The sequence below is a fragment of the Podarcis liolepis genome, assembly GCF_965112155.1.
Source record: "Podarcis liolepis genome assembly, chromosome: 16".
NCBI lineage: Eukaryota > Metazoa > Chordata > Lepidosauria > Squamata > Lacertidae > Podarcis > Podarcis liolepis.
This window is the reverse complement of record NC_139567.1, coordinates 18,196,004-18,215,106: the sequence shown is the minus strand read 5'-3', so window position 1 is coordinate 18,215,106 and position 19,103 is coordinate 18,196,004. Positions and strand designations below refer to the sequence as shown.

The window sequence follows — 19,103 nt, the reverse complement described above, 5'->3', positions numbered from 1 at the left end:
GATGAACACTTGTGGAGTAATGTGGCAGCAGGCTCAGATTACAACTCAACACCTCACATTGATGAGGAATGAAATAGGATTATCCGAAGTCCACACATGCCCCACTAGCCTTACACTGAGCCAGGATGCTTCCTTACACTGTGCCAGGCCAATGGTCCATCTAGCGCAATACTGTCTACACAGACCGGCAGCAGCTCCTCAGGGTTTCAGACAGGAATCTTTCCTCAGCCCTACCTGGAGATGCTGGGGCTTGAACCTGGGACCTTCTGCATGCAAAGCAGTTGCTCTGCCACTGAGCTACATCTCTCTGTGTTGCATGCCTTTCTCTGGACTGCTGCTCAGCGCTCTGCATGCCCTGCACCCCTCCCGCCTGTCCCGCAGCACGTGCGCCCAGCCATGCAATACCTGCGACCCGAGCGGCACGTACCAGCCCGTCTCTAAATTATCTCCAGGGGAGGCTGCTGTGGCTTTTACCCCTCTAAATAATGCATTTGCAGACCCTAATTAATGCGAGGAAAAGGATGATATACATTTCTCTGTTGCTTTAAGTTACATCTGGTTAGACACTTTGAGAGAGGAGCAGCCTCTAGCTAAAGGGCCAGATAAGCTAAAAATCAATACCGGCAACGGGCTCAGAATCCTTTAAATCAGAGCGGCCCCTTTCCAAACTCTCCCTCGAGCAAGAAGGAGAGGTGCAGGGGAAAGCTGCCAATTCATCAGCACCATTACTATGGAAATCCAAGCTTGGCTTGGAGAGGGAAAGGAGGCTCAAAGAGCTCACCTCTCCACTCACCTGCGAAGGCAGAAATAATCTCCGCTTTGAAAAGGCCTTGTCCACTTCCTCCAACGCAAACAGGAGCCATTGCAAGCTGGGAGCACAGAGTGGTGGGCAGCGTCGCCGAGTGGGTGCTGCCACACTCAGCCTTGCTGACGGCTTTGAAAGAGGGCAGCCACTCTCCCATGGGGCTGTGAGGCAATGGTGGGTTATGGCTGGTGAGCAGGGTGGCAACTTGGGAGAGGGACCAATCTGATTCACAGGTCCCCTCAAAGGCACCACAGTGTTTGGGCCCAAGAGAACTTCCTGGGAGATTTCACCCTATGCAAATCAACCCCCCACAGGCCAACAAACCTCTCTGATTGGCCCAACGTGTTCAGTCTCCTCTTTGAAGGTGCCAGTTATAAGCATGATGGGGAAAACCAATCCAAGTTAGAGCAGCATGGGATTTGAATCCTGATGCTTGACAGTGGCTCCTTGAATGCTTACACAATGCCATTCCTCTTCCTTCCTGCCCATCATTCCTCAAGGCCCACCTTTTCCATGAAGCTTGATTCAGCACAACCCCCCATCCCCATCCCTCCATGTACCCAATGGTCATGTAGCCAGCCTTCCCCAATGGGAGTTGAAGACAGTTTCAGTCCAAAACATCTGGAGGGTACAGGTAGTTGAAGGCTGAACAAAGCAACAATCATATATTCTTACCCCTGCTCACCCCTGCCTCCATTTCCCTTTCTCTGTTGCTTCCCATATCAAATTTCAAATTGCATGCTATCTTAAGTGCCATGCATGTGCAGTGCTCTCTCTCTCTCTCTCTCTCTCTCTCTCTCTCTCTCTCTCTCTCCAGAACTTACAAGCCCTACAAGGGCTGCTTCAGCCACAGGTGTCGCTGGACTCCTCCAGATATTGCTGGACTCCAACTCCCATAAAAAGGTAAAGGTACCCCTGCCCGTACGGGCCAGTCTTGCCAGACTCTAGGGTTGTGCGCTCATCTCACTCTATAGGCCGGGAGCCAGCGCTGTCCGCAGACACTTCCGGGTCACGTGGCCAGCGTGACAAGCTGCATCTGGTGAGCCAGCGCAGCACACGGAACACTGTTTACCTTCCCGCTGGTAAGCGGTCCCTATTTATCTACTTGCACCCAGGGGTGCTTTCGAACTGCTAGGTTGGCAGGCGCTGGGACCGAACGACGGGAGCGCACCCCGCCGCGGGGATTCGAACCACCGACCATGCAATCGGCAAGTCCTAGGCGCTGAGGTTTTACCCACAGCGCCACCCACGTCCCCATAGTCCCTGCCTATTGGCCATGCTGGCAGCTGGGGGTGCTGGGAGCTGGAGGGCCACAGATCCACTGCTCCAACTTAAGATGACTACAATTTACCTCTACTACCAGAGGCATACCTGTTGCTGGAAAACACAGGTGAAAAAAGCTCTGTTGCACTCAGGTCCTGGTTATGGGCTCCCCAATGGGGCACCCAGATGGCCGCTGTGAGAACAGGATGCTAGACTAGATGGGCAATTGGCCTCTTCTTACGTCTCTAGAGAACAAAAGGTATTGTTTTTCACCCTCCCACTTCTCCGTGCGTTTGACTCTGCCAGGATTTCTAAAGCGGTAAATTAAATGCGCCCAAGGTGTTTGACAGGTATTGTCATTTTGCCTGCTACGTTGAACCACAAGAGCAAAGACAGAGAGAGCATAAGGAGACCGTGGTAAACAAGAGTTGGCCAAGACCGCAGCAGCATGAGTGCCGGGGTGGGGGGCAGGCAGGAGAAGGAACGGGCTCTTGCCTTGAGGTTAGCAGCTCTGAGAGAAAAGCCAAGAGATCAGCAAACTGCTGGCAAGGAGCCAGCATTGCAGGACACACCTCTCTGCCTTATCTCTCAGACACAACGGTAGTTTGTGCATCTTGCAGAAAGTGTGCTACAACCACAGAAACCCTGCAGCCAGCAGCAGCAGATAAGGCACCTCAGGCAGCCGGTGAAACAAGCGCGCTTGCAACTCCCTCAACAGCCGATCCGAACCAGAGCAATTCATGAAAGGAACAGAGTGGGGAGGGGGGTGGAGATGAATCAAGATAGGATCGCCAGTTCAGATTTCTGCCTCCTTCCTCTGGCGTGAGGAGGGAGCTGCAATGGTGTGAACTCTTTGCTTGTGGGAAGCGGGATGAGGCCAGCGTGGCTGAGCAGAGCGCAATCTTTGATCACAAGAGAGGCCTGGCACCTTCCGCTCCTTCAGCTCTGCTGTACGGAACCACAATGGCCACAGCTGAGCTATAACCTCTAAGAATTTATGTCAATTGAATAAACAAAGCCTACTAGACGGGACGCCAAGTCCTTTCACTTTAAAAAATAAAAAATAGACCCAGTCCGCTAAGAGTATGGGTGAGCACCAACAACTTTGCAACCAGGAGAGACATTCCAGTTCAGACACATGGTCTTTGGCAGGTGGCCTCAGCTGGCACAACAAGAAACCAAATTTTAAACGAGCGAAATGTCACCCAACTCTCCATTTTTATCATTCACACACGCTTCCAAGAAAAAGGAAAGGGGGAAGAGGAATTGAAACATTTTTTGAACTGCCCAAGAATTTAATCAGTTCTCTCCTCTTAATAGCCCTCTCTTTGCAAGTTTCAACTTTCACAATCCCCAATTAGCAGAAACCCTCCTTAAAAAGAAGAAAAAGTCAGGTTTGGTGTCGCTGCTTTTGTTTCTTTTTTTAACACACACATATCAAGCACTTCGTATTTATGTCATCAGTGGTTACCAGAAAGGTGAATCACGCGTCCTCCTTAGCACTCTCCTCTGATCCCCTGTGAATAACTACAGAAAAGGAGGAGGTTAGGAAAGTACACAAAACCATGGCCACCCGTACCGACACTACACGGCAACCTTGGCTGAGAATAAAGGTCAGCGCCATCTCACAAGTGGGGGTGGTGATGATGCGCCATAAAATCATTTTGGCAGGTATGCAAACTTTGTGCGTTAACTTTGGCAACAGAGGAACCAAAGATGTCCCAGAAAATTATCTCTTTCGGCCTCACCTCTGAGTGGTGTGTTCTTTGTTGCAACCGTTAAAGTCCTATTGCTTGAGCTCCTACTGATGTTGGTGCTTTAAGAGAATAGGGAGAATCTTCTGATTTTCTATTGCTCCAGCCTGCCTTGGAAGGTGAATGGATCCAGTTAATGCCTGCTTCCTTGCACAAGGAACAGTATGTTAAGTAAGAGTGCAACATCCACTGCCCTAAAAGTAGTACCTGGTGTGTTAGAATGAACATCTTTGCAGTTTGAAGATAGAAAATTCATGTACGGGTCTATGTAAAGGACCCTTGTTAAAAGGATGTTGCTGCAGCTGAACTCCAGTAAAAACGATGCCTTTCTGAGAGATGAATGAACCTATCTTCCCCTGGGCTTGTGTGCTTCCCCCCTCTGTATGAGGAGATCAGATGTGTAATTTATAAACATTTAAATAAATAAAACAAGCTTTTGCTTCTGAATTCAATTAAGAACATTTTAGCATTACTTCAAACCCTAAACCAATCTTGTTGAAACAAGCCAGCTTTGTAAACTATGGTTTGACAGTGGCTTGTTTCAAACACAGAATAGTTAAGATTGACCATAGTTTGTTGAGTTCAGATGGTGCGTTAAAAAGCAGATAAATTGTGAAGAGGGGCAGGCTCACTCACATCACCATCAACCATGGTTTGCATCAGAACATCTGAATGCAGTCATTTATTCTCTCTCCCCCCTCTCTCATTGTCTTTCTGTCAAACACACACACACAGAGGGGCCTGAGGTTTTTTTGCATGATGAAAACTGCAAACAACAAAAGAACGGACTTTGTATTACTTTTTGTTTGCTTCCCGGCACAATAAACTCCTCAAGGAGATACCAGAGTTCTTTAAATAGCTGACCAAGTTCTGCAAACACTGGACAGCACAGCACCCAATTTAAACAGCTTCACCATTTGAGTTTTGCAAGACAGATAGCAGAAATTGATTGTGCAGCAGAGGTGGGGTGGGTCGTTTTCCAAGTTATTCAACTCAAAGTCTGAACACACACATACAAACTCCAAATGCCCTCCAACAATGTTAATTTATTAGGATCAAATTCCAAAAACATGCCATGCAGGAGCCATGAAGATAAATAAAGGTGTCATATATACTTGATCTCATATATATACACTTAATCTCATATACCGTATACAGGCTCATATATACTTCTATACATTACACTTGCAGGAAGATAAATGCAATAAAATAGTCTAGATGGGTTAAGTCCATCTTCATTTTCGGTATCCAAAATGAATTACCTTTTTCATACAATGCAGACGTACTGTACCCATATGTGTGTATGTATAGAGCCTTTTTTGCATGTAACATTAAACTATGGTTGAGTGTAATGTGCTAGGGGGCTTGGGGAATGGGATCTATTCAAATTCCTTTAAGAAGTGACCTGACCCACCAACCCAGAACTAAAATGTAGACCAGAACCCAAGTTATCCATCAGACTTTGCACTTCCCAAACGTTCTGATGCCCTTCTCACAAGAATGCATTTCAAAATGTGGTTTTATATACTTAAATGCCAATTTATGTAATATATGCAGATCAATGTAGAAATGGGACATAATGGAACAGACCAATGTACAAGCACATGCTAAATTGGCACAGCATTGACCAGAATGAGACTCGTTCCTGCTATGCACTGGAGCTGAGAAAAATGTCAGGAACATGCTCTTCCAACATTACTCTGCTCCTCTGTTGCAGATGTGAAGAGAAATTAAGAAGCTTTTGCTTCCACTTCTAAACTAACTAGAGGTTCCCCATTACATCCAAATTAAGGGGAACTTGAAGTATGATTTGTTTAAACAATCTAGGACTATGTCACAGTTTATGATCCTGGCTGGTTTTAAAAAAAAACACAATAGTTTAAACCAGGGGTGGGTGGCCCTTGGTCCACAGAATGTTGCTAGAGTACAATGCCCATCATCTCTGACCATTGTCCATGTTGTCTGGAGCTGAAACGACAGAGATCTCAACAACATCTGGAGGGACTCAGGTTCAGCACCTCTAGTTTAAACTAACCAGGGTTTACCAGCTGCACCAGAAGAGGGGAGGAAGGAGGTGTTTGAACCCTGCACTCATGCAGGTGACACCAAGACTTGGAAGAGGAACCTGTGGCTCTCCATATGTTGTTGGACTCCAACTTCCAACTCCCAACAGCAGTCAGCATGGCCAATGGTCAGGGGTAGCGGGAGCTGCAGTCCAGAGGGCACCGTTTTCCATTACAGCCAAACTGAGGTGTTATGTATGTGTATAAGTGTGCACGCCACCTAATTTGCAGATAAAAATGCAGTTCTTTATTTCTCCCTGCTTGAAAGGTGAGAACCAATTTCCATCCATCCCACCACTCCTCAGATCTCTCTCTTAATCTGAAATCATTTCCCACTCGACAGTTCGCCTTCATATGTCTGTAAAAACCCAGCGTCTAAAGCGGGTAATCAGCTTCTCATACATAGCTAAGCAGACTGCAGGGTTATCAGTAAAACTGATATATAATCGGATAAGAACAGCAAACCTTTTGTACTAACATGGTCCAGGAATAACTACATCTCTCCTCTACTGCCCCACCCACCCCTCTCCCCACAGCCAGCACCGTTGGCTACAAACCAGACAGCTCACTTTTATATTATGCACATAAGGTAGAATGTGCTAAATATCAGAGAATAGGACACTATCCATACTCCAACCAGCTTCAGTGGGAGAGAGTTGGGTCTCTCCCACTGACGTCAATAAGGCTGAAAGGTGCTTAACTTGGGGGCTGAATCATGACTGCAGTTTTAAATGTGTGTTCCTTGGGGCAGCGGCCCATCATCTGAGAGACCCTGTAAGCAGCATGCATACTGATCATGCTACAAATAACACTGTTTGGCACAACAGATTTGTTGGGTATCGAATGTAATATTATGGTGCTACTTAAATATGAGTGGAAGTTACTTGTGCAGGCTGCTGTTATTAATCGCCATTTATATCTTGTTCTACCTACCAGGTGCTAAAAGCCAAATCTGTGGGGTTATCCCCTTTTTAAGCCCACAAAAGACTGCTGTGTGCTGGGGTGGGGGGTGGGCAACACTTGCCCTGACCCGGGCACCAACAACCCATGGTATGCCCCTGTATCCACGTAGACAGTAATGTAGGGGGTTGGACGATGGCGCTTGGGGTCTTTTCCCACTGTACAATTCTATGATTCTAAGCTAGGTGGAACATTGGTCTGCTATGCTGTGAGGCAGCTTCACGGGGTCCCTATATTGATAATGAGAGTATGCAGATGCTACTACAAGTCAAGGGAAGCTCCGTGAAGAATTAAGGCTATATAAAGCATTTAGCTGCCTAACACCAGGACAGGAGAGAGAAAAATTGCAGCAACAATGACACAATCCAGGTCTGGCCAGTATGAATGGAACAAGCTAATTTACACAGGAAGTAAGCACTTACCAGACCCTTCATCCCAACACACAAAAACCTTGGCCATATCTGGAAGCAATTACAGCCAGTTAACATGATCCGCCTGCCACTAAAATTAACTACAAACAGAAGGTTTTTTTGTTGTTTTTTTCACTCGGGTGATAGGCGATGCAGCAGCCCCCATGTTTGACTGATGGGAAATATTCAGTAATTACTCATTTTTAGAAGTCATTCCTTGAAACCAGCGAGGGGTGGGTGCAACGGTTGCTAATTATGAATGAAAAGGAGAATGTCGCTCATCTTGCTAGTTGCAAGGGAAGCAAAAGGCAGCTACTGCTCACAGCCCCGGGATAAGAAAATGAATCTGCTCCGCTCATGCAAAGAGAAAGGTGGTTACTCAGACTTCTTAGAAGTTTGGCGTCATTCTGACACTTGCAAGCTTCTCTGTGGGAACTCTGGGCAACTAGGGGAAAAACCTCTGTGCTAATATTTCCATGTTCCTCACTCATCCTCTCCAGACCTCGCAAACAAATTAGTGTTGCCTTTCACTCCGAAACAGATTTGTTTCCCAGTAAAAAGAAGAGGGGGGAGTCATCAACATTCAGTAAGGTTGAGCCAGCCTTGCAAAGAGAGGGTGGAAACAAACACCGAAACCAGATAGCTGATAACAAGATTGCACCACTGGGCATATTTCAATCCATTCAATGATAGCTCATTTCAATCTGCAGAATAGAACAAAGAACATGGTGAACCAGTTGCGTTGATCTGCCACATCAAGAGCATGAATGAACGAAATGCATGCGATGCTAGTCACTGGCTATGAAGCTATGATTTACGTTCCTGGTGGCTGGTTCATACAACCAACTCAGATACCAACAAGGTGTTCAACGAACCACAGATTGGACTCGTTTCAATCTGGGCTCACATGATTTGCACCCTCAATCTCAAGCTGATTTCATCAGAATATGGGGCACTTCAGAATGATGTTAACATGGCAAAAGGAGGAGACAATTTTTTATAATAATAAATAAAGTACATTTTTTAATCAATGCCTTCATTTGATTTAACAGATGTAAGAAATTTAGATATCAGAGCTGCAATCATTTGCAAAACAGAAAAGCCCTTCAGCCTTTAGTTCAGGCTGTGACAAGCCACAACTTTGCGGATTTCAGAAGTTCGACACACATGAAGAGGATGGTGGGGCTGGAGGAAGCATATCAGGGTAAAGAGATGAATACTCAACCCTCACCATTCTCTTAACAATGAAGGTCACCTCTATTATACACTCAGATGATCATCGCTTTTAGGTTGAGAAAAAGGACAACCCCCTTTTTCTTTTTCTTTTTTTTGCTGACACTCCCAAAATCGTGGAGGCGCTCTATCACCTGCAACTCCCTGTTCCTGAATCCCTTGGCTGAAAGCAGCATCAATCAGCAGCAGATGACGACAAAAGGTGACAGTTTGGGGTGAGTACAATGGTCTTTGGATAGTGTTACCTTTGGGGTGGCAGTCATGGCATTATGGAATTCCCCCCGGCAATGCTTGCAGTTGCCTAACCTGATTTGATTTTAGGAAGTTCAAGATCTCCCATTTGGAGAACCCTTTAAATGAACAACTTATTGTTTGATGGAGTTCAGCACAAATCTTGCTAGATGGCACCTCGTTGGTGTTTCCTTTTATAAGGACAGGGGCGTGCAGGAAATCATAATGCTTGAAGACTGAATCTTAAGAAATGCAAAAAAGAGGGGAGAATCAAATCAAATTCCTAAGATGGGAAGAGCGATATTATAAGGGAGATGTGTGTGTGTGTGTGTGTGTGTGTGTGTGTAGTCAAGGGAGGAGTTGCTTGCTAAATTAAGGTTTAAAATCCCCCCTTCTCTTTGAGCAGGATCTGCTACAAAGGGCAAAGAGCACTGTCCAATGAAGTGTCCTGAGCCCATATTTCTCTAGGGGTCTTCCCACCTCCAGCGCACATTCCACGCATGGAAACAGTTAAGTCCCCCACAGGATAAATCAAAAAGTTCAAGGCTCCTACCCTCCACAATGCGCTCCCTCTTTCCCCAGTGACAAGAACCAGAGAGGGCTGAACTGGCCGCCAAACTTCCTGAGGAGGGGTCTCCTCGGCGCTCGCAGGTTACACGATCGGGGTCAGAGCCGTGGACCTTAACGGCAGCCTTCATTTCCTGAATGGGGGGTGAGTTCTCTTGGCCATAAAGCTAATAAGAACTTCCTCGCATGGCAAGCGCTGCCTGACAGAGCTACTTGTCAGCCAGCCCATAGTGGGAGAGTGCTGGTTTCCATTAGCGGGTTACAATGCCAGGTGCCACTAATAAGGTCCATCAGCGAGAAACACGAGACTGCTTACCTAGCCTACAAACTCTGGAAGTAATCATTGTCAAGAGAGTTTTTCTTTTCCCTAGGAGGGGGCGAGTGGACAGCAGAAGAGATTCCAAAAATTCAGGTTGCAAGGGATTCGGGAGTACATTAGCCAATGTGTCATTAACACGACATTAAAATATGGGGGGAAAGGTTGCTACATCACCCCCAGGTATGAACCAATCTGTCAATTTCAGTTTCTCTCAGTTATCTGATCTTAAATTCAGGTCTCCACATTTCCACATCAGCTTGCCCATTTTTTAAAAAAGTCCTTGTGAAAATAAAACAGCATTTTACTAAAAAGAATTATCCTATTGTATGTGGTTTCACCTGATTTATACGTATTTTTTTCAAATTGACTTTTCACAATATAATGCATTTTCAACGGCATTCGCATTTTGAGGCACACTTCACTTTAATATATCCCTGTCTTTACACATTAGCTGGATGGATAACTGCACTGCAATATTCAGAGATGTCGCAAATTTCAAAGGATGGCTTCGTTTCGGTTCGTTGTTTTTTTTTCTTTTCAAGAAACTAGGTAGGTTTGCTCCTAACTGCAAATTGGAATCAACTTTCTCCCTGCTGCCTAATCGCCAACACCAAAAGCAAAAGACATTGAGGAAAGGAAAGATTCTTCAAGGACACAGAACAGGGCTCCAAAATGCAGATGGTGCACTGAAAACCTCATTTATGTAACAATGTGGCTACAAAAAAAGACATGCAGAGGCAAGTTGGCCATTGAAACAGCCATAAGCCCTGGCCATGTTGACCCAGCCAAAGTTGAGCACTTTGTTAAAATGTTTATTCCGTGGGGGAGTTGTGCACATGCTTAATTCTCTCCCACTAAATCAATGGGATTTAAAGAGTGCTTAACTCTGGCAGGATCATGCCCTTTGGTTCTTGGAATGTGAGTAACGCCCTCATTAATATTGCTGTGTTTAAGTGTGTTTGAACTATACAGCCTCCCACCCCCCACTCAGCCCGCAATTAAAAGCTACAATCAATACCAACATTAGATTAAGCCTGAACTTTCCTGAACCTTGAAGAAAACCTCTTATTAAAATGAACATTTTTTAAAAAAATACAATTGTAAACTCACGATGTGGTCAATTGGTCAAAATCATAAGCACAGTTTAAGAAAGAGCAAGAGATTGAGCGACGTTGGCTTTCTTATTGAAAAGGTAGCTTAGCCGACCTTATAAAGTTATACTAGTGCAAAGAGTTTTGTAAGACTTTGGGGGAGGTCAAAATTTGAAGCTGTTGATAAATGAGGCATATCAGGGCTCCTTTGGGAGGAATAATTAAATAAATATCACAGGGCAAAAAAGTTGACCCAAAAGTAAGCATTGGGGCGGCTGTGAAGATCTTACACTGTAAACTTAAAAAGAAAAGAAAAACTTTTGCCAGTCGCTTATAAAACTTCTCTCACCAGTAAAATGTTGCTTGCACCCACATCTTCTCACAAAACCTTAGAAAATGCATCATACGTGTTTCAACAAATTCAGTTAATGTTGATAATTTACCCACAATTCAGTCATTCGATGAAGTTAGCACAAAATGCCAAAGTTACTATGAGCCTTTGGCACATTAAGTCCAATTAAATCTTCCAGAATTTTCAATTAATTCTATATATTTCTGGACCAGTTTCTCAGTTGGCTTTCTTTAGAGAATTTTTAAACAACAACATTTGCCAGTAAAAGATGAAAATGAGGATGTAACAGAGTCATTCATGATCTTGGCCATTCTTCAGATCTGCAAGTGAGTAGCTGAAGAGAGTGTGTCATCAGACTGGTTTGGGGACACTTACTAATATTCTTTGATAAATGTCAATGTTTTCTGATAAATGACGATAAAATTTGGTCATAGCCAAAGCTCATTAGACACTTGTGATTTATCAGTGAATTTTCTGCCTTTTCCCACTGGTCTCTGAAAACACTGAGAGTTATAATTATTCATCATTTATAAATCATGTAAAGCTACCCAGATGCTGTACTAAAACATTTCTAACATTTACCATAGCAATGTAGGTTAAAATGAATGTTAGAAACGCAATGAACTGCTAACACTCTTGGGAGGAATTCCTTCAGGATCAATCTATTCCTGAGGAAGTTTAGGACACAAAAGACTACGGATACTTAATCAGTTATATATACTGTCTGGGTTGCAAAACTAAAAACTAAAAAAAACAGTGATTACATATACGTGGGCATTTATCAGCCAAGCTATCAGAGGTTCAAAGTAAATTTAAAAGCTTTCCCTTGGCTTTGGCTTAATCACACTGCACAAAATTCTTCAAAAATTAGCAGCACAAAAATCTGACTGGATTTGTGGGAAGTAGAATTCGTGACCATTTCATGGCTTTCAGTCAAATGCAGCCATTATTAATTTCTGCAGGATCATGCCCATCAGTTTAAAAAACACCCCATTTACTAGAAAGCTTCATCTAGATATTTACCATCCAGTCCTAACCAACATGTATTTTTTTTTCCTGAGAAAACCAACAAGACTATGTTAAGAGCATCATAAATAAATAATCTAGACAGCTACAGTTGTTGCCTCAATTACATCTAAAAGAGCACAGAACAGAAAGCGTTTTTAAAGCAAAAAAATGGCTTATTTAGACCGACACATTCTATGCCTTCTTATTCATAGTTTTCTGTTTTAAAAAATGGCAACTGGTAAAATTAAGTAAATACTAATTTAACACTGAGATTAGCTGTAGTGGAATATATATATATATATATATATATTATCGATCAGGTCTGGCAACTCCCGGCTGCTTCAGCATTAGAAATCCCCTAGCTGCAACCTTTGCCAAGTTGCCAAACCCTGGCACTGTAGCAAACATAGATAAAAGCTTGTCCCCAGCACTCAAATAAAAGGAGAGATGCTCTTTAACAACAAAGAGAGAAAAAGATTGTGCTTAACGTACCGAGACAGGTTGCATGTCCCACCTCAACTCCAAAAGTAGAAGAAGGTGATTCATTATTTCCACCAACAAAGTGTCTGGAATTTCTCCAGTGCCCCTACCATTCGTCTCTACTTAACCAAAACTACACCGAGAAATAAGCCACTGGGTGTTTCCATTTTACAGGTGGGAAAGCAGAGGTTGAGATGCAATGACTGGCCCAAATATACCCCAGGGCTTGGTGTCCTCCAGATGTTCTGGACTACAAACCTTTGCTGGGGGGGATGGAGTTGGCTACCCCTGCCCCAGAGTGCATTCAAATGAGCCACCCAGAGTGCTGGGGAAACCCAGCCAGATGGGCGGGGTATAAATAATAAAACTATTATTATTATTATTATTATTATTATTATTATTATTATTATTAACCATGTGGTATATCAGCCTCATTTCTCTGTCTCCTCACCTCACAAACACGCTCAACAAAGGGACTGGTTTTCTTTGGATGTTTCCTTATAAAAGGGTGAATGCAAACCCCTGTCTTTGAAGCAAGCTACAGAAATATAAAAGAAACACACATACTCAAAGGTCTTGTGCATTTGTGTTCCTTGTAGATTGCAGAGATGAGGGTCACTCCTAAATTCTGTGCAGGCCTTGGCACATCAAGGGTTAATGGTATGGCTCCATCTGCATTGAGTCCAGTGGGGCATTTAGTCCCAGGAAGGAAAGAATAGGTTTGCAGCCTAATGGAGGCAGTTGTGTGGCTCACTGTTCCCAACACTCTTTGCCTAGGGATCCTCCAGCAAGGGAACTGCTGGAATTGCCATTCAGTGCTGTCAGATAAGAACTCCTTCTCCCTAAAAGCAGGTGAATGGGCAAGTCTGTTTCTATGGCCTCCAATGGCAAGGGGGCAGAGAGGGTTGAATGCTCCCTGCACTAGCAGGTATGGGGGGAAACGAGGACAGAACCCTTCTCCTTGTGCTAGATTTCCGCATGCAGAGAATGTTAATGTTTAGGAAGAGCATTCCCTTCTGTGAGAACCTCACCTGCAAAGCCCAGAATCTGCTTCGCCTCCTTATTTGCTCTTTATGAGAGTTGGTCTAACACTGACAACCAACCGTTACTGGAGCATTCAACATGGGATTCTGGTTTGGGGCCAAGAAAAGGAACTGACCAACTGCTGCAACAATGCATCTGTATTTATTTATTTTAAGGGAGCTGGCCGGTCCAACCAGAATCCTAATGACACAAAAAATGTCACATCATCTCAGGTCATCTGGGGTCATCTCAGATAGGACATGCAGGGTGCTCAGGCCCCTTTGTGCTCAGATGGGCACCATCAATCCTGTGCAGGGTGCTGAGTGGTAGACTTCTTAAACTGATCTTCAAATGTGGAAAGATGAATTGCCCATTCACTGGCGAGAAGCGATCTCACATTAGCCATACACTACACCTACATTGGCCACGGCTGACAATTTTTTTTAAAGACCCCGAAACAGAGCTTGTGCACCCGGAGTTGCCCAAACGGACAGAGAAAAAGCACATCCTGTCAGAGCCTTGTGTGTACATTTGGACTACAGTAATTAAACTTGTTGGTTCATTAAAACACTTCAGAGCATCTCCAGGATTCTTGCTCTGAATCCTATTAGCGGACTGCCTTGTAATATGTTTGTTTGCAGAGTATAAGATACACAAGAAATATGCCGAACTCTATGCACTGAACTCAAGCCAAATGTTTGCACAGGGACTAAAGCAAGGCATTCTCAGGCACCAGTTTCAGCTTTCTGCCACTCCAGGCAAAACCAGGAAGGAAAAGCAGTACTGCGAGACCAAGAGACCAATTTGCTAGGCAGGCTTCTACCCAGAGACTAGGAAAAAAATGTCACAAGGAACCGATTCCCAAAGCAGCCATCAACCACAAAAGGGAAGAGGCTTTCTCCCCAAGTAACAGAGGTTTTCTAAGATTCGTTCCCCAAAGGTAAAAACCAGACTCTCAAGGAACACAAAAGATCAGTTATGTTCAAGGACCAGAAACATGTATTCAGGAGAACTGGTACAGCTGGATCACGTCACTGCAAAACTGAAATGGGGAATATTTTTAACCCAACATTTTAAAAAGAACTGCCCTACTGTCAAACTTGGTTCACACACTGATAATGGCATTTTGTTTATTTTTTTAAATTAGGTTAGTCTCTCAGCTTGGGCAACATAGTTTTTAAAACAAACCCAAAGCAAATGTATGAGTTACTTGGCAAAGATCATAATTGGTTTCCATGTGTTAACACCCCCTCTAAATAAATAAATAAATCGCTGATCTTCTTAATAGGTTGCATTGCTTTTGTGAATTAATCTGTTAAAATAAGCTGTGAAAGTTTACAGCCAAAACTGATAGCATCCATTTTAAACTCCCCGCTTTCAGAGGAAGTGTCTTTTTCCCTTCCAAAAAGAGAGATTTGATCCAGAAACCAACCCCGAGGTTGTAGCAAACAGAGTGTAAATTTCTGTTTGTTTTTATTTATTTTTAAAAATGTATACTTGGCTTTCCCAGAAGTGATTTTCAAAGCAGCTTACAATAACCAAACATTTTTTAAGAAGTCACATATCAATTACAAAATGGCTCAACGCCCAAAATAATTATCGTTCAAACATCGCAAGTGCACCATGAGGTCAGAAATAAAGCTTGCAAAGAGATAGTGGGGGGAGGGACTTTTTGGGAGGAGGGGGAATAAAAGGAACCAAATCATTAGCTGCTACAAACTTTAATTCATAAAAAAAGGGATGAGATGGAAGCAACAAGACGACTGATGTTGGCATAGCTAACTATGTAGACTGGAACGGAGCCATATCGGGTAGTAACTGAGAACGCATGTCTAATCTGGGGTATGTCCCTTTGAGTTTGATGGTACTTACTCCCAGGTAAGTGGGCACAGAGTTTCAACCAGAAGGAGTCATGTCCTTCCAAGCAAATGGGCAGGAGTTCATTTATTTCCCCAGGAACCCTGACATATACATCACAACCCACCCTCAAATAGAGCTGGGTGATATATTGTCCAAAACCAGTTTGAAGTCCATATCATATCAGTTTCATAAATGTTGACCTGGCAATATATCACAAATCATGATATGTGCGTGTGTGTGTTATGCAAAAATCACAATGTGGGAAAACTGTGAAGCCAGCCAATGCCTCTACACAGCTCCGTCTTTATTTCAGTCACTGTGATACGTCAGTATACTGCGATGTTTAGCTGGTGATATGATGCTGAAAACCAGATATCGCCCAGCCCTACAGTGTTCGCCTCTATGCAGTTCCATCCTTATTTCAGACATTGTGATATATCAGTATATTGTGATGTTTAGCTGGTAATATATCACAATATTGAAAAGCAGGTGTCACCCAGCCCTACACTCAAAGCATCAGCCCTTCCAAAACTTTAGCTATTAAAATGTTTCTAAAATGGACAACATGTCAGAAAGTGCCAACCAGCCTGGATAGAAACAGCTCCTCTTTCTGCTATATCTCAAAACCACTAGTGCAACTCTGGCTATATAATCTAGTGAGGAGGACGCTGGATTTTCTACAGGCCTACCATCCCTCTCTCTTCTCCTGGCACCCACTTGGCCATCATCTTGAATCTCTTCGCCCCGCCTCCCCATTTATTCTACTCCTGGTAGCATGAGGTTAATGTGAAACCCTACATCATGCTTCTAACTTTCACAAAAACAAACAAAAAAATTAGCAGGCCTATCGAAAGGAAACTCAGTTTTACTGGCTGCAGTCAAGGAAGCGAGGAACAAGGTCGCATAAAGAAGACTGCGAAAACAGACTCCGGAGGCAAGGTTTGACTGCCGAGCTCGAGAGGGAAACCAAAAGGACGTACCTGTGTTGCTCTACTGTCTCGTTGTCTGGAAGCTCTGCCCCGCAGACGCTGCACTGTTCGCCAATGGCTCGGTTCTCAGTTTTTATACCCACAGCCAGTTCCCCGAGCTTGCTGAACAGCTCTCTCTGGATGAAGCCTTGTGGGAGGAGCCCCCCGTAGGCGCTAAAGTCCATAGACACCGCAAGAGCCGGCTGAACGTGCAGAGCGGGTGCCATGGAGGACGGGATGCTCAGCATGGAGTCGCCTTTGTGATTGGGTAGCACGGGGTAGATGCCCATAGTCTTGTCGCCGTGGGAAACCATGAGATCTGGCCCAGCCGGCGGGCCTTGGACCGCCTCCGAGGACTGGTCAGCATTCTCATCACGGGGGTAGTGAAGTTCACGGGCACTTGTGATGACGCTGCTGCGCGTGGGGGTGCCGGGCCCTTGCTTGCTCTTGTCCTCGCCTTTGTCCCCCACGGAAGCGCTCAAGTCGGCCGTCCGAGGGCTCTCGTGGCTGGAGGCCTCCTCCACCTGCATCGCTTCCGTCTTCACCTCGGACAGGTTTGGGTGGCGGCCGCCGGCAGAGTGCAAGTCTTCGGGGCCACTGTGCTGCAGCGCCCCTTGCAGCAAGGACTGGCCGATGGACATGAGGCTGTCAACGGCGGCCTTGGTGGGGCTCATGGCTGAGAGTCCAAAGGAGGTCGAGACCGAGGGGCTCTGCTCCACCATCAGGCTCTGGCTAGCCAGGCTGGAGTAGCCACTCTCTTCACTGGAATGCTTGGAGATGAGTATGTTTTTAATGTACTTTGACTTCCGGTCTTCTTCCTCTTCGGTGCTGCCGTCAGCCATGTTGACCTCGGCGTCGTTGTCTTCCGATGCTTGAATGGTCTCCAGGATCTTCAAGCACTGCTCCTCCAGGTACTCAATCTCCAGGATCTCAGCAGCGTAAAGAAGGTCGTCCAGGTCTTCGACTTTAGCCTGCAAGGTCGCCGTGTAGGCATACTCCAGTATCTGCTGGAATGTCTTTGGCGAAAGGAAGTCCAAGGTGTAATGCTGACTGTTGCGGTGGAAGAGGATCTCGAACATTTTGCTGGTGCAAGCCAGCACTGTCCGGTGGGCGTGGAACTCTTGGCTGTCCACCAAGATCACCACATCGCACAAGGTCCCAGCCAAGCGCATCTGGTTGGCTTTCTGCAGGAGGCCGGTGGCGTGGCTGGGGTTCTGGAGCTGTATCATACCCATCTTAGTCAAATCCATAACACTCCCGGGGTCTAGGCATTAGGGAGTCTTTCCACTGCAGGATCCAGAGCTGTCATAAAGGAAGGGAAATGGAGGGAGGGAGAGAAGAGAGAGAGAAATTGAGGAAAGGCGGTGGGAATGTGGCACACAGTGTGATGAGATTAAACTGAGAACCCCAGGAAGTCTACTTGAGAGCTCATCCCCTGCCAAAAAGAAGAAGACAACTAGACACCAAAGGTGAAAGGGGCCCTGTGTCTCTGCATCCTATGGGTGAATTGGAGAGAGGAAGGAAAGGGTGGGATTGTGGGTGGGGAAACACTCCTATTTGCTCTGCTTTGCTTTCCCCTCCATCCAACAAGCCACTTTTGGACAGAGACAACTGAAGGCTTGGGGTGCATGGAAAGCAAAGTTAACCCTGGGCACACAGCTAAATCGGTAGAGGGACGGTGACGGGAGGCACAATATCTTGAGAGCAAACTAACCCATGATTTCTACCCCAGTAGCCTTTCCCAAAGAATTCCCCAGCCTACAGCTTGAAAAGATAGAGGGTGGGGGAGGACATCCTCCCTTCCTTTCTCCTTGCCTTCAGCTGTGGCCCTGGGCAGAATCACCTCTTCCACAACCCCACAGAGCCTTTTCCAGGACAAAAGTGCAGCCAGGGGGAATGGCTGGGATCCTGGCTAGCAGCTTTTCTCTCCTTTGTTCCTGGGAGGAGTGGGGGGAGTTCCATGGGGCCGAGAGGAGTGAGAGCCCATACAGAGGTTACTCCAGCAAGTGCTGGGGAGCCTAAATTCTACTATCCATATGAGACTCTCTCCCCTCCCCCCCCCCCACTTCCCCAAACCCACTTCTCCTCCAAAGCAGACCAGGATGATACCCAGCCAGCCAACAGACAAATAGTCCATTATGAATAGCATCTTCTTTAGACTACATTATTAGAGCGAATATACAAACTGCCTAACATCCCTTTCTCCTGCCCGGGCTCTCACATATACACAAACACATCAGTTTCTAAGCGTGCACACACACACAAGCACACACTGCAAAAGCAGATTTGGCATTAAAAGGTTAACCCCAACTACTTGGAGGTGGGTAGGGATAGGGTTGCAATGACTAAAAAGGGTTTTGCCCCCGCCCGCCCCCTGCACGCTTATAGGCAACGACACCCCTTTGCCACAACTTTCTAGAATCAATGCAGCAGTAGCTGCACTTGATATAACAAAACGCAACACTTTCCTCTACTGGAAGGCTCTGAGGGTCCCGGTTTCTAGGGCTGCCTCTCTTGACACCATAAGTCTCCGGGAGAGTGAGGGGTTGATTTCCCCCCACCCACAAACACCCACAGGTAGCTCTTTAGCTTTTAATGCCCCGAACCACGAAGCAATGGGCTCCTAACTCTCACCCGGTCCCAGCATCCTCAGAGCCTCCGCACGGCAAACAGAGTGCAGAACTAAAAAAGAGGGTGTCGCCCTAGAATAATTCAA

At 45.4% G+C, this 19,103-nt stretch overlaps 1 protein-coding gene and 1 long non-coding RNA gene across 5 annotated transcripts in view; one reads left to right on the top strand and one right to left on the bottom strand.

The window, feature by feature from the left end:
• The window catches only part of LOC310696116, a 158,831-nt gene that overhangs the window by 107,587 nt on the left and 32,141 nt on the right, over positions 1-19,103 (top strand). The window lies entirely within an intron of this gene.
• ZBTB16 (zinc finger and BTB domain containing 16) overlaps positions 1-19,103 on the bottom strand; it is a 192,911-nt gene that overhangs the window by 170,430 nt on the left and 3,378 nt on the right. For all 4 annotated transcript variants that reach the window (XM_083481018.1, XM_083481019.1, XM_083481017.1 and 1 more), the window contains exon 2: positions 16,400-17,689. In XM_083481018.1, the coding sequence (XP_083337144.1) occupies positions 16,400-17,637 (1,238 nt within the window). In that variant the 5' untranslated portion in view covers positions 17,638-17,689. The remainder of the gene's footprint in view (positions 1-16,399; positions 17,690-19,103) is intronic.